Below are 15,718 nucleotides of genomic sequence, written 5' to 3' on the forward strand. Positions count from 1 at the left end.
TATTAAAAAAACATACAAGACTACAAACAGAAATAAAAGTTTGTCTGTATGTAGTTGGTTTTCTTTTTTGAAATAGACAGTAAAATTAGGTTAAATTAAATTTCAGGATATTGAAGCGGTTTTAGTAAGTTTTTTCAATAATTTCTGTAAAAAAATATTAGGAATTGTTAGCGCACCTTAAGTTTCTAATTGCGCTGGTACATTAGAAATTACATTTTTTACTAGGGTACATGTTATTTCTATTATTCTGATATTAGTCTTCCAAAGTCCACAGCACAGTTGTTAAAAATATACTTTTTTACCCCCCTAAAAAAAAAAACCAAAAAAAGTATTCCTTGCACTACTTGGTGAAAATATTCTGTTAGAATTTAATGAGAAAAGAGGTTTTTACTGAAAAACAAACAACAATTTTTTTCAGTAAGAGGTATATCGACCATCAACAGATAATAATGAAAGTTTGAATCACATTTAGTCACAAAGCGGGTATTATGAAGATTAATTTGCGCCCTTTACCACATCTGTACATTAAACAATGTCGATGATACAAGAGGTATTGTAAAAAATGTTTTCAAGCTTGCCTCATATGAATCCTGTACCGGTGGGAAATGGAAAGGGTTAACTAATTGGCTTAACTCTTTTCCTTTATGGCATTTTATACATTCACTCATCGGAAAGATACTACAAAAGTTCAATTGAATACTGCATTCGCACTGAAGGTTATACACTTGCCATTATCTAACTTAAAGTATAATTAAGATAGCTGTAAAGATGTGTGAAAATCCAAGTTGATTTGAAAAAGTTATAGAAATAGTTAAAGGTGACTATCTGAATTGAATCAAAACTGAAAATTCTAGCTTTTTTTTACCTATTAATTAAATCCTTTGATCTGACCGCAAAGAATCAAACTACCAAATAACCTGGGATTTTGTAGGATCAATATATAATTGAGGTAGATGGGATGATTCAGACAAATCTAGACTAAATTTAAAGGTTAAGATTGATCGAGCAATATTTGTTACAAAACTTAATTTTCACCTGGAAAACGTACTAAATAAGGGAAGATTTGTTCAGTTGTGATTAAACACAATTTGTGTAGCTAGTTGTTGTCATAGACGATTTTATGATCATAACACTTCACACGGTGCAAGTTTACGACGGATTGAAATGCATAAATCTCATACCTTATTCCTTTGATTTGGATCTATATTTGATATTTCTAGTAACAATTCGACCAATTCGAGTTCTCCTCTTCTAGCAGCTTTGTGTAAGACAGTGTTTCCATCCTGAAAAATAAATCTTATTTTATTACCAGTACTTAAGCAAAAGGTTAAACATTCATGAGCCTCACATATCTTCTGTAAAAGACAACATTTAATAACAAAAAGGTAACAGATAAGCTAATTTAGATATTTTGTTTTCAACTTTATTGTTTCCGATTTAAGATGATTCAACCTGATTCTTTCTTTATAAAACCACCAGTGTCTACCATCTACTGAGTTTGAAAGAATCAGATAATGTGGATGCTTTTGAAGGCAAATCACACAATAATTTTGTTCAGAATAATGAATGAAATTCAAATTAACATCACTTTTATAATGCAGTCTAGATCAAGCAGTAATGCATAATGCATCCAACACTATTGGAAATTAAGGGGATGGGCTGGTTGAATTTGTAAAAAAAAAAACTGAAAAGAAACAAAAGAAGGGGGTGTCAATGCATGAAACACAATCACTACACACACATGATATCCAAAAACCAAACATTTTAAAATCAGTTTGTGAAGAAAAATATGTGTTTGGATAATTGATATGAAATATATAAGTAGAACTAATCCTAAGGACTATAAAAGTATACAAGTCATAAACGGATCTGAAATGAATTTGACACCTACCTTGTTAAAAGTATTTTAAAAGAGGTTCAATTGGAAGAATACAGCATACATGGGGAAATAAAGGGGGGTTACAAAACATTGAGTGAATAATAAAAACATAAATTTGAACACCTTAAATTAGATTCTGTGGAATGTATATTCAACAAATAAATTTTAAAAATGAATGACCTATTATATGAACGTACCAAGTCATTAAAGTGTGTTTCTGTAGTTGAACATTCCCTTGACTAATGAATTTCTGTTATTGAAATCTTGAAATTGCGGTTTGATTAACAAAGAACCACAGAAAAGGATTGTTTTCGTGAACACTTTTTGAACACGTGCGTCAAAAAACATGATCTATTTTCTTACATATTTTACGTTTAGTTAGTATTACATAGGACAAACTGATATGTCATAAACAAATAAAAGTCGCGTTTTTTTTTTTTCAAAACAAAAAACTTTAACAAATATATAGAAACATGTGCTGAAAATCAGTATCCACGTGTTAACTTTATGCACACTGTCATAGTTTTATATTATGTCAACATACATAGAAAAGAAAAGAAACTAACTTTAAAAGTTCATACAATTAACCAGATTTGTGCTGTAAGACAACGTTTTAACGTGACCTTTACTCACTTCTACTATAACGTCGATCAATTGTTGACAACACACACTATTGACATCAATGTATATATCATAGGTAAAACCGGTTGGAGTGCCCAACGAAGAATTTTAAGGGAAAATCTGATTGTTGTTGCCTTATTTGAAATGAAACTCGACACCAACAGATGTTCTCTTCTTTTTACATATGTTGTCTTTTCATTGGACCTTTTGTGGGGTTTTTAAAATTATTCGTCTGGTTTATGTATATACAAGATGTGTGCACCTATTGCTGATAAAATAATTATATAAGAATAAAATGAAAAAAAATACATTATTGAAAATATTTCCGCACAGGAAATGACCTTTGTTCTTTTTTATTTCCAAATGCAATAATATGATAAGATATGTTTTTGTTTATGTAAAAATGCAGAACTCTTGCAGTTATTTTGTGTTTTATTTCTGGTCTTTTGAATGCCATGTTTATTAAATTCACTGAACAATACTGTTTGGTCGGGCAAAATATTACAGTATATGTATTGTAGGTTCTATTGTTATTGAGGTAAACATTGCTGTTTTTCTCGGTTGTTTGAATTATATCGTTTTCAATATCTGTACCTTTTTCTTTATAATTTGAATACCAAGTATTTCAATTGCCACGAACAGTATCACATGAACAATCCATCAATAAAAACAATTATTTTAGCTTGATATCGTTTTCCATGCATTCAGTTGTCAAATATGTATTTTCAAACGTCATTGCAATGCATGGTAATTTGTGTTATATTTCTATTTTTGTCTGTTCTCTTTTAACGCCTTTGCTTAATTCGCACAAATTGGAGTAAATGTCGTCCCATTGCTGTGGGATACATGCATATTTGTAAGTGTGTTATCCATCGAAGTTGAAATAGTTAATTTGTAAAACTAATTCCTCGGGTAAATAAGTATCTCGGTATACGGTCAGGATGTACTGTGTTATACTTTTCGAATTAAATGATTAATTTCAAATACAAATGCATGGGTTTATTTTATTTCACCTTCATTAAATTATTCTAATTATGTATCTGTTTTGCCATTTTTAGACGATAACCTATCATATTTAACAGAAACTTCTAGATGTTCTAATCTTATTAATTGATTAAGAAGACAAATCAAATTTAACAAAACACAAACTGGAGAAATCGAATGAACTTTACCGAATGCGTCGAGTAATACAGAAGAATTCATTTCATTGTTTTATATTGCATCAATTATTAATAATATTGGAAAGGAATTCCCGGTATAAACTTGCCAGCGCATAGTAAAGAAATGTTTTAAAAAATTTTAGCTATTCGTAAGCAACGTAAGTGTGCATACAGATAGTGATTTTTTTTTTGTCAATTTCTGTACAGCTGTTAGTAGAAGCGAAACTTTAAAAAATGATGTTAAGATATTCTCGTAAGTATAATTTCCCAAAATTGCATTTAACTAAGACCTATCTTTCAGCAAATGTGTTTTTGTGTATAGGAGATGGCAGACATACCGAAATACATGAAAAAAGCACCCGTATTTGGTGATTACTGAAGACTGTACATCGTAGCAAACAAGTTATATGACTGTTCTGTTTTAAAGTACATGGAAAGCTATGAAAAGACTATATACAAGTATTCAAATTGAAGGTACAGTCGAGTGTAAATATGGTATAATGATAACACAAATATATCACTTCTGCATTTTCTGCTTCTTATCTTCTTTTTTTATTTAAACATAATAGAATCTTAATATTAATATGATTTTGGAAAATCTTATAGAATACGTCGATATGCATACGTAGCAATCTTTTGAATTTGAGGCATAATCCTTTTTTCCCTAAATGTATATTGAGAAGAGTTGGTACATATAATAATAGTAACATTATTAGGACATCAAAAGGCTGTTTCTTTTAGATGTAACCTTATAACAATTTACTTTATAATAAACCTGTCCTAAGTCAGGAACCTGATGTTCAGTGATTGTCGTTTGTTGAAGTGGTGATAAGTGTTTCTCGTTTCCCGTTTTTTTATATAAATTAGACCTTTGGTTTTACTGTTTGAATGGTTTTATACTAGTCATTTTTGGGGCCCTTTATAGCTTGCTGTTCGGTGTGAGCCAAGGCTCCGTATTGCAGGCCGTACTTTGACCTATAATGGTTTACTATTACAAATTGTGACTTAAATGTAGAGTTGTCTCATTAGCACTCATACCACATTTTCTTATATCTATTTAAGCTTCGCAATGCACGCACATCAGTTACCTTTTAAATGATGACAAATAATTGGAAATCATACACAAGTATTTACTTCATTTTTCTAAATAAGGTAATTAATTCATTGAGTAATAATCAGCATAAGGAAAATTAAAGATAACATTTCTTGTTCGTGACTGTTGAGATATGGCATTCTAAAGACGATTCCATTACAGACATAACATAGCCATACTAGTTATATTCTAATCTTTGCAGACAAAACTGTCACCACTGGTCTTACTTTTACCATCAAATTACTTAAACATGTGTTTTCCAATATAAACACAACAAATACGACACAATTTATCATCAATGGATGATAATGTTGATATTAATTTATACGGTTAAAAGTGAAGCAGTGTTTATGTCAATGAAACAGCAACTAAACGACAACATATAGACAGTAACAATACTGTCAAACCTAAAATTATGAAATATTTCCAAGCTAATTGTTTAGTCAAATAATAATAAATTTCACAGGTAAGGCAATCAAAGATCTACCATATAAACATACGCCTAAAAACGATCAACATGAACACATATGACTTCGGACATATATTTTACAGGTTGCTGACTTGAAACAGATACACAGAAATATGGCGATGTTAAGTTGTTATTTTAGATCTCTACCCTCCAAGTGTTGCTTTATTCTCGATCCGTGAAAAAGAGTGTAAAAACAAATCCGTTAAAGGAATAGAACTTCACTCAAATATAACGGTATAGTACAGATGTTCAATAAAATGACAATACTTGACGTAATTAACCTATCGCAACATACCTTGGTCTATAACATTAAAGTATGACATATACACTGCATGAAAATTAAAAAAAAAATCTGAAATAGCACTTTAGAAAGAAGCAGAAAATTTAAAAAAGACAACCACAAATCATTAAAAAACCGACAATACAATGGCTAAAACTAAAACAAACGACAACATTAAGAACACTACATAAAAATTTAAGACTAAGCATCACACATACCTTTAAAGTTTAAACTGATCCACATACTTGAGCATTAATTTTCCATTTGTTACATTTGTACTAAATAAGGGAAGATTTGTTCAGTTTTTATTATACACAATTTATGCAGCTAGTTGTTGTGGGATCCAGTTTTATGATCATAAGACTTGACACGTTGCAATTTTACGACGGATTGAAATGCATAGTAACTGATACCTTATTCTTTTGATTTGGATCTATATTTGATATTTCTAGTAACAATTGGACCAATTCGAGTTCTCTTTTTCTAGTAGCTTTGTGTAAGATAGTGTTTCCATCCTGAAATACAAAATAATGTTGACATATTACCAGTACTTAAGCAAAAGGTAAAAAATGCATGAGCCTCACAAATTTTCTATTAAAGACAACATTTAATAACAGGGAGGTAACAGATAAAATAAATGAGATACGATTTCATTTTAAAATATTCTATTATAAAAGTAACCTGTATAAGTTATGTTAGTAATACTTTGTGGACGTTTAGTTTGATTGTTTCCGATTTAAGATGATTCCACTTGACTCTTTTTTTCTTTCTTTATAAAACCACCACTGTCTACCATCTACTGAGTTTGAAAGAATCAGACAAAATGGATGCCTGTGATTTCTTCTTGGTAACTGTAAGTCCTTTTTCCTCTTCGGTATTTCGTTTATTTATAAGGTGGGAACAAATATATATGTGTGAACACTGAGTCTGACGTTGTCTGTGCCGATTAAGCAACGGTTGAAAATCATCTCAAGCAGTACACTACATACCTCATATACTCTTGCTGGATCTATAGTTGTTCTTCCTGATAACAGTTTGACTATATCAAAATATTCGGATTCTGCCGCTATGTCAAATGCAGTGTTCCCATCCTAGAAATAATAGGGATCATAATAAGATAACAAATCTTTTTAATCTTTTAATAACAAAAGGCAAATCACACCATAATTTAATTCAGAATAATGAATGAAATTCAAATTAACATCACTTTTATAATTGCAGTCTAGATCAAGCAGTAATGCATAATTCATCCAACACTTTTGAAAATTAAGGGGATGGGTAGATTGGATTTGTAAAAAAATACTGAAAAGAAACAAAAGAAGGGGTGTATCAATGCACGAAACACAATCACTACACACACATGATATCCAAAAACCAAACATTTTAAAATAAAATTTTGACGAAAAATATGTGTTTGGATAATTGATATGAAATATATAAGTAGAACTAATGCTAAGGACTATGGAAGTATACACAACATAAAAGGATCTAGGGGGGGGGGGGGGAGGTGGTGGTTTCAAAACATTGAGTAAAAGATAAAAAAAAAAAAAAATTTGAACACCTTAAATAAGGTACTATAGAATGTATATTCAGCAAATAAACTGTAACAATGAATGACCTATCATATGAACGTCCAAGTGATTAAAGTATGTTTCTGTAGCTGAACATTCCCTTGACTAATGAATTTCTGTTATTGAAATCTTGAAATTTGCGGTTTGATTAAGAAACTGGCATGCCGTAAGCACATAAAAGTCGCGTTTTGTTTTTAAACAATTAGCTTTAGCAAATATTTAGAAACATGTGCTGGAAATCAGTATCCACGTGTTAACTTTATTCACACTGTTATAGTTTTATATTATGTCAACATAAATAGAAAAGAAGAGAAACCAACTTTCAAAAGGGCATACAATTAACCAGATTTGTGCTGTAAGATAATGTCTTAACGTGACCTTTACTCACTTCTACTATAACGTCGATCAATTGTTGACAACACACATTATTGACATCAATGAATATATCAGAGGTAAAACCGGTTGGAGTGCCCAACGAAGATTTTTAAGGGAAAATCTGATTGTTGGTGCCTTATTTGAAATGAAACTCGACATCAACAGATCTTCTGTTCTTTTTACATATGTTATATTTTCATTGGACCTTCTGTGGGGTTTCTAAAATCTATCGTCTGGTTTAAGTATATACAAGATGTGTGCACCGATTGCTGATAAAAATAATAACAGTCGAATAAGATGAAATAAAATATTATTGAAAATATATTTCCACACATCAAATGACCTTTGTCCTTTTTTTTTTCCAAATGCAATAATATGATATGATTTGTTCTTGTTTATGTAAAATGCAGAATTCTTGCAGTTATTTTGTGTTTTATTTCTGGTCTTTTGAATGTCACGTTTATTAAATTCAGTGGACAATGGTGTTTGGTCGGGCAAAATATTACAGTATATGTATTGTAGGTGTTTTTGTTATTGAGGTAAACATTGCTGTTTTACTCGGTCGTTTGAATTATATCTTTTTCAATATTTTTACCTTTATCTTATAATTTGAATACCAAATATTTCAATTGCCACGAATAGTATCACATGAACAATCAATCCATTAAGACAATTATCTTAGCTTGATATCGTATTCCATGTATTCAGTGTCAAATATGTATTTTCAAACGTCATTGCAATGCATGGTAATTTTTATAATTTTTCTTATTTATTCTGTTCTCTTTAAACGACTTTGCCTGATTCGCACAAGTTGGAGTACATGTCGCCCCATTGCTGTGGGTTACATTTATATGTGTAAGTTTGTTTTCCATCGAAGTAGAAATAGTTAATTTGTAAAAGAAATTTAAATCCTTGGGTGAAGAATTATCTCGGTAAACGGTCTGGATGTACTGTGCGATACTTGTTCGAATCAAATGATTAATTTCAAATCCAAAGGCATGGGTTTAATGTTATTTCACCTTCATCAAATTATTCTAATTATGCATCTGTTTTGCCCTTTTCAGTAGATAGTCTATCATATTTAATGCGTCGCCAATAATTATCCAAGAAAATTTTAATAACTTAAATTGATTATTTTCCCAATAAAAGCTTGCAAGTATCGTTTTTAATTTCAAATCTTTTACAAGTTAAGTAAATGTAGATTGAATCCAATTTGTTTGCAATTTTCATCTATCGGTCGACAGTTATCTATTGACTGTTTTGTATTCTCGGTAAAACGTAGAAATTGCAAATTTCGCATTTAAAATTTGTAACAAAATCGCATTCTTCATGAGGCTTCCGTGTGTGATAATTATAAATTCAAGTTGGAAGCAAACAACAGTTAATTATGTTAAATATCATACATTCATTAAGAACATTCAAATCAAGATAAAACAAGAAAATGAGGGAATATTATCAAATATAAATAGAGCTAGATTGGGTGGGTCGGGTAAGGTAAGCATTTCTTGGTATACAAACGCCACCCGCCATGAAAATCAATATTCATTGAAATGTCACAATCGGAAATTCTCATTGGTTCCCATTGAGATACCGATTATCTGATGACATATCAATCCACTTAACACAACACATATGTTATCGATCCAAAAAGTACATTAATATTATGATTATGATTCAAGTGTAATTGTTGTATTACTGTGGATTCATTATTATTCGTTGGATACCAATTTTCGTGGGTTTTGTGGGTACAGGTGAACCACGAATTTAAATGTTTAGCGAATAATGCATTTTCTATAGGCTTTGTCTGTAGAGATAGGCAAAACCACGAAATCAAATATCCACGAAAATGCAAGCTTTCCTCAATTTACGAAAATTGATACCCGAGAAAAATAAATGAATCCACAATAATCAGTGTTGTTCGCCACAAAGACAAATATTCCTTTACAAAAACAAACAAGGAATATGTATCTATGATTTTTCGCACACTGGTGTCAAAAATACAAAATAATAATCATCACCAACAAAAGTTTTGTGTAGCTCTAAAGAAATTAGAGGATTGCAGTTTTTACTGTATAACATGCATTTGAAGATGTTTATGTTTCGCCCCAGTTGACCAACATCGATCCTTTTTATTTTAACTTACAATAATTATTCTTTGTAGTTTTCTATATATCCTGATGTTTTTCTCTTTAAAGTTTATTTGTTTTTCATTTTAGCCCTTTATTCCCGGATAGATAAAATGATCCCTATTATTTGTGTAAGTCTAGACCATTTTTCATCATACGCATTCAATATTTTCGTGTGTTATTTTTATTATTTTATTACATTAAAACCTGTATAATCCGGCCGGCCATGGGACTGTGAAAAAGGACCGATTTGGACAGTGGGTCGGTTTATTCAGGTTTCCGTTTTGACAGGCAGTTATTGACTTGTGACGTCAGATATACTGCATGTAAAAGTTCTGTCTCATTCTAAATTGTAAACTAATAAATACAAATACCGTAATAATCTATTTATTAAAAGTTATGTCATGATTTGTGTGAAGACATTGTGACATGAACATTACAATTGTTCCTGTCTTTCATCATTAAACTACGCATGATCATTGTTTTGTGTCTTTGCATTCATTGGCTTTAGAAATTTCAGAAATTGTTTACCTCCTGATTTTTTTTTACATATCCTCGTATGTCAAATCGACCTCGGTAACATCATCCTCCGACTCGTCAGTTTCAGTTTCATTTTAAATTCTTTTTTTCATTTGCATCATAATTCTCGCATTGTTTGAATTGTTTCACGAGAGTTTCGTTTTACTTCTATCGTTCATTTCCTACGTCGGTATAGCCAATTAAAAAGCAAGAATTTTATCAAACGAAATTTCATCATGATCGAAATATTGTCGCTCAATGTACGATACCCATAAACTCGACAATGAAATGTCGTCATCCAGGTCTTCTTCATTATCAGGGTCATTTGTGTCGGGGTTCAGAACAGGGAACCCAGCATTTTGAAGACACAATGTAAATTTCTTACTCCGCGATTTGAAAATTTATCAAGATTACAAGGTAATTTCTATCTGAGATATATTCGGCTTTTTTTTTTTAGTTTATTTTAATTAAAAATTAATACTGCTTCAATAATAAAGCTCAATGAGTCTACTGTAGGTTCATGGTTTAACACCTTGCTAATTGATTATCATGAAAAACTATCTTGTATAAACTATTATGTTTTGATTTCAAATCGATCAATACTGTTATCATGTTAAATTAATTTAACAAACCGGTTTTGACAGATAATTATTAATGTAATTAAGAGTATTGGGACTGCATAATTAGACTGGAATTCGGAATACACAGCGTCAAGTTTACAAGGGATATGTTTACAAAGACTTTAAAGGGGAAATAATGGGACTTCAATTTTCGGCCGGAATAGAAAGGAATTTTGTTTATTCAGGGTCCAGTTTACCCAGGTTTGACTGTAACACATTCAATTAGGTGCAGCAGATCTAATTTGCTATTCAGAAAAAAGTGTAACCAGTTTTGGATTTGCAGAAGTGGGACTGTGTTTGGATAGACTGATGCAATGCTCTCGGCTAGATATCATGTTCAAACATTACAAGTGAATTTACATTGTTAAGGTTATATATGTACGAGTTAAGTATCAATTGTCTAGTAGTTCTGCAGACCATTATAGGTTTCATATTATCCGAATTTTATAAAGAAATGTGTACTAATAAACCTATTTTATTTTGTATTATGATGTTTGTTATTTTTATATTCTCAAAACATATTAGAAGAGCTTTCAGTTCTTTTTCCTCCCTCCAAAAAAAATAAACTGGTCTTGTCATGTATGATATATATTAATTACATATACTGAAAGCTGACTTCAAATTTAGATATAAAAGAGATAACTTGTGAACATCCATATTACGACGACATAACACTCAAGAATGGCATATAGTTTTTTTGAATTTGCAGCAGCATTGTAAATATTTACGTATTTAATGGGAACAATGAAACCTTTCTTTTTCAGAACGATGATAATATTTTACACGCTGCTGATCGTGGAGAAAATTTCGATGTTGTCAAATTGTTATTTATAGATCGTACTTAAAAAAATCAGGTATGAGGTGTAATATTTTCTATAATTGCAATCCTCTATCAGCTGTTATTTCAATTAAAACGCCTAAAACTTTAATCTTAACTTTCAAATAAGGTTGTCAACATTCTATATATTTAAGTTGTTTGAGATGTCATTTTTTTTATTGAATAAATATGTGAAGTTAGGTTCATGGGGAGGGGAGTGGGGTAGGGGGTCTTAATTATAGATTTTTAAAATAATTGGCCAAAAGTTTATATCAAGAATTTTTTTTTTAAATTTAAAAAAACAAAGTTTTGATAAAAAGAATTTTATTAGGTAAAATTTGTGCAAAATGGTAAGAATTTGTATAGATTCTACAAAGACAGACTAGTTTTTTTGGAGGGAGGAAAAAAATCTAAACAATAAAGTATTAAGATAAGATATGAAAAGAAAGCTCTTCTAATATGTTTTGAGAAAATAAAAATAACAAGTGAAAGACTCATTTTCATGCTACAAAATAGAATCGGTAAATCAGTACACATTTCTTTATAAAATTCAGATTGTCTGAGTAATCTTTCCTTAAATGTTAAAGTTGGAAAAAAAATGAATCCTACAAAAAATGAGTTATATTTTAAACAAAGTCGAAAACAAATATATAAAACGCATAATTGTAATTATATAGGTAAGCTTCTTAAAATGATTTACACTCCTCTCTAAATATGGATGTTATCTTTCTATACTGGGACACATAATTTATTTATTTCACTAAGCATTGCACTTGGCTTTACGAACATAAATAATTTTAGTACGATTATTGTATTCAGACACAAAAGTCAAAATACTAGATTTGGTGTTTCGTGCATACGTTTTGTACTCCAAGTACTGATTTAAATTTTCTGATTGAAAGCCCTGGTGTTTGGACATGTATACTAGAGGAGGGTCCACATTGTGAAAACGATACGCTGATTTGTCTTATGTTATAGACCGTTTTCTGTAATGTTATATCATTAATTATAAGCAATTCGCTGGGTGAACATTACCTTGACATTTAAAGGACTCATTTTTTTTTTTGTATTTGACATTTCCTGTGGATAGTTTTGTACTTATTTGACTTGGATATTCATTACATGGTCGAACCTTCTGTATTGTTTACATTGACATGACTGAACCGACTGAACTGTCCGTTGTCACTATCGATCGGAACCACGTCTGAAAATCTGAAAAAGTCCGAAGGTTTTTCTCTTTATGTAAACACAATCGATCAGAACTTCTGTGCTTACTTGTCAATTTAGCAAAATGGTATTCCGTAGCATTTCAAAGCAATCGTTCTCTGAAAGCTGACTTCAAATTGTAATGTTAAAAAGATAACGTGTAAACATCCATATTACGACTATATTTCATTCAAGAATGACCTACACTGTATTTTTTTATATGAGGTGTAATATTTTCCAGAATTGCAATACTATATCAGTTGTTTTTCAATTAAAACGTCTAAAAATCTTTGATCTAAGCTTTCAAATAAAGTTGTCAACATTATATGTATACTAACCTTCCTATATACTACAATATACAAAGACTGCAAGAGGAGAATAAACCTTTGTTTCAGAACCCCAAAAAATGATAACGTGAGCATATCGGGTCAACGTGTCTGTTTCTTTTAGTTCTTTGAGATGTCAATTTGTTACCTGTATAAATATGAAAATTACGGTTTATCGGGGGTGGGGTCTAAATTAAAATTGATAGATTTTTTTAATAATTTGCCAAACATTTATTCCAAGATTTTCTTTTAATTTTAAAATAAACAGTTTGGATGACGAGAATATTTTCAAATAAAGTTTCCGCGAAATTGTCAGACATTGTATATTAGTGGAGTGACAAATCGGGAAAAGTCGCTTATTTAAAGAGTTTAATGGACCGAAATACCTCACGACTGAAAATCCACATGAAGATAGGGTAAAGATTATACTTTCATTTTAGCCCTGTCGTAGAGTTTTCCCACGGTGCAGTTTTTGTAAAATCGCGTTCAAGTGTGATTTTCGGATTTTTTTCTTATTCATTTTTAAACACGGGAACGCTTATAATAAATTCCCGAATGAAAATATCATCATTGGTATCAGATGAAAGAGTGATGTAGCAGCTTTTATTTGACATCAAACTTTTATATCATATGAACATATAAACTGAGTGAATTTGACGATTTTCGAATGTATGTAACATTTTTTTTCAATCTTACCGTCTGTCAAAGTATATAACATTTCTTATATATATCACCAATAGTAAATTTTCACAAAAAATAGTGGAACAACCAATACGTAAGAAGGTTTGATATATAAAAGTTTGATAGAACATAGAAATCAAATTTAACAAGCCTTTTTATAAAACTCATCCCATAGCAGTATTACTACTCAATTTTCACCTCAATAAGTCATGTAACGCTCCTTTTTCCCTTTTCCCCCTGTCATATGAAATGCAATGAATCAAATATGCATTTTCTTAAGTTTTATAAATAAGAATATATATTTGTATCAATAGTTGTGTGTATGTACTTGAATACGTACAGATGCTAAGGTTTAATAACTTTTGATGTGCTTTTATTGTTGTTTTTCGAAAAGACTAATTTTAACCCATATTGGAACACATCCGAAAAATTCCGAAAAATAATTGTCAGTGCTAATTCCGTTAAATAAGAACGAGTAAAGTAGCGAAGGTCATGTTATTAATTCTTTACGTGTCCAAGAAGAAAACATTTTGATGCATTTGTATTAGGGAAAAAAACATGCATGTAACGACGAATAAACTTTCGGTAAAACACGATCTATGGCATTGCCATGACTAGTAAAAATGTCTATTCTGGAGACAAAAGTCACACAACAAGCTAAGCAATTAAGGCATATCGAGTCATTTAAGAGTGCCGATATTGTTTTAAATGAAGCAAATTATCAGGCAGGTCACCCAGTGGTGAATTTACTCTTCAAAAATAACTTCAATAACAAGCCGCTTCAACATTCAGCATGCATTGTTAACTACTTGATGTGTTGCTTTTCAAATATTAATAGAAAGTCTACATGATGATCTGTTTGCGAAAGAAAGAAAAAAAAAACATTTTCGTTGTCGTATAGTTACATTTGTTTACAGGTATTTCATTTTGCGAAAAAATTGTGAAAAGCTGTTTACGATCGTTCGAAATTTTTTATCTTTAAAATATATTCCAACCTCTCTGATAAATATTTTGACTGGTTAGTAGATGACGATTATTTTCATATGGATAATAATTACAATGCACTCTCATGTGATACTGAATGAAAATGTATACTTTAGCTGAGTGTGTGATATTCCTTTATGAAAAACCAGTACACCCCTGATCAGATAGATGGTATTGGTATTGTCCAAAGTCTTATGTAAAAAAGGTTATAGAGATTTGGCCAATGACTGCTTTAAAACCATAATCCAAAAAATATGTGGTATGATTGCCAATTAGACAAATCTCCACAAAAGACCAAAAAATACATATACATTTACAATTATAGGTCACCGTACGGCCTTCAACAATAAGCAAAGCCCTTACCGCACAGTCAGCAATAAAGGGCTCGAATTGACAAGTGTAAAACAATTCAAACGAGAAAAACAACGGCCTAATTAATTTACAAATTAATAAACGAACAACAAAAATTGTAACATAGCAACAAATGACAACCACTGAATAACAGGCTCCCGACTTAGGACAGCCACATACAGAATGTGGCGTAGTTATGGTCAGCGGGCGCCCAACCTTCCGCTTACATCGGATATTGGTGTATATAAAAAGAAGATATGGTATGATTGCCAATGGGACAACTCTTCACAAGAGACCAAACGACAGAAATTTACAACTTTAGGTTACCGTATGACCTTCAACAATGATCAAATCCCATACCGCATAGTCAGCTACAAAAGGCGTCAAAGGGACAAAAAGGTTTATTTCAAATGGTGGTCGATCTAAATTGTTATTCAAGTCATTGAATGCAGATCAATGCACCTGAAAATAAACATGGGTTGATAAAATGTGTAGGTACATTGTAACTATAAACTATCGCACTACAATGATTTTGATTTGCAAGAACATGACGAAATATTTCTAGCGGGATCTTTTCAAAATCTATAGACTGTAAAGCAATTGTGTGCAGGATCTGTAAGTGAATGAGTCAGATATAAGA

General features: G+C 30.8%; 1 protein-coding gene across 1 annotated transcript in view; it reads right to left on the reverse strand.

Annotated features, from left to right (window-relative positions):
* Positions 1 to 1,175: 1,175 nt before the first annotated feature.
* Positions 1,176 to 15,718, reverse strand: part of LOC127712878 (ankyrin-1-like) — a 159,018-nt gene continuing 144,475 nt past the window's right edge. Inside the window, exons 9-11 of the mRNA XM_052219481.1 lie at positions 6,492 to 6,593; positions 5,916 to 6,017; positions 1,176 to 1,283 (exon numbers count right to left, since the gene is read on the reverse strand). Coding sequence (XP_052075441.1) covers positions 1,176 to 1,283; positions 5,916 to 6,017; positions 6,492 to 6,593 — 312 coding nt within the window. The remainder of the gene's footprint in view (positions 1,284 to 5,915; positions 6,018 to 6,491; positions 6,594 to 15,718) is intronic.

The sequence above is a fragment of the Mytilus californianus genome, unplaced genomic scaffold, assembly GCF_021869535.1.
Source record: "Mytilus californianus isolate M0D057914Y unplaced genomic scaffold, xbMytCali1.0.p SCAF_8, whole genome shotgun sequence".
NCBI lineage: Eukaryota > Metazoa > Mollusca > Bivalvia > Mytilida > Mytilidae > Mytilus > Mytilus californianus.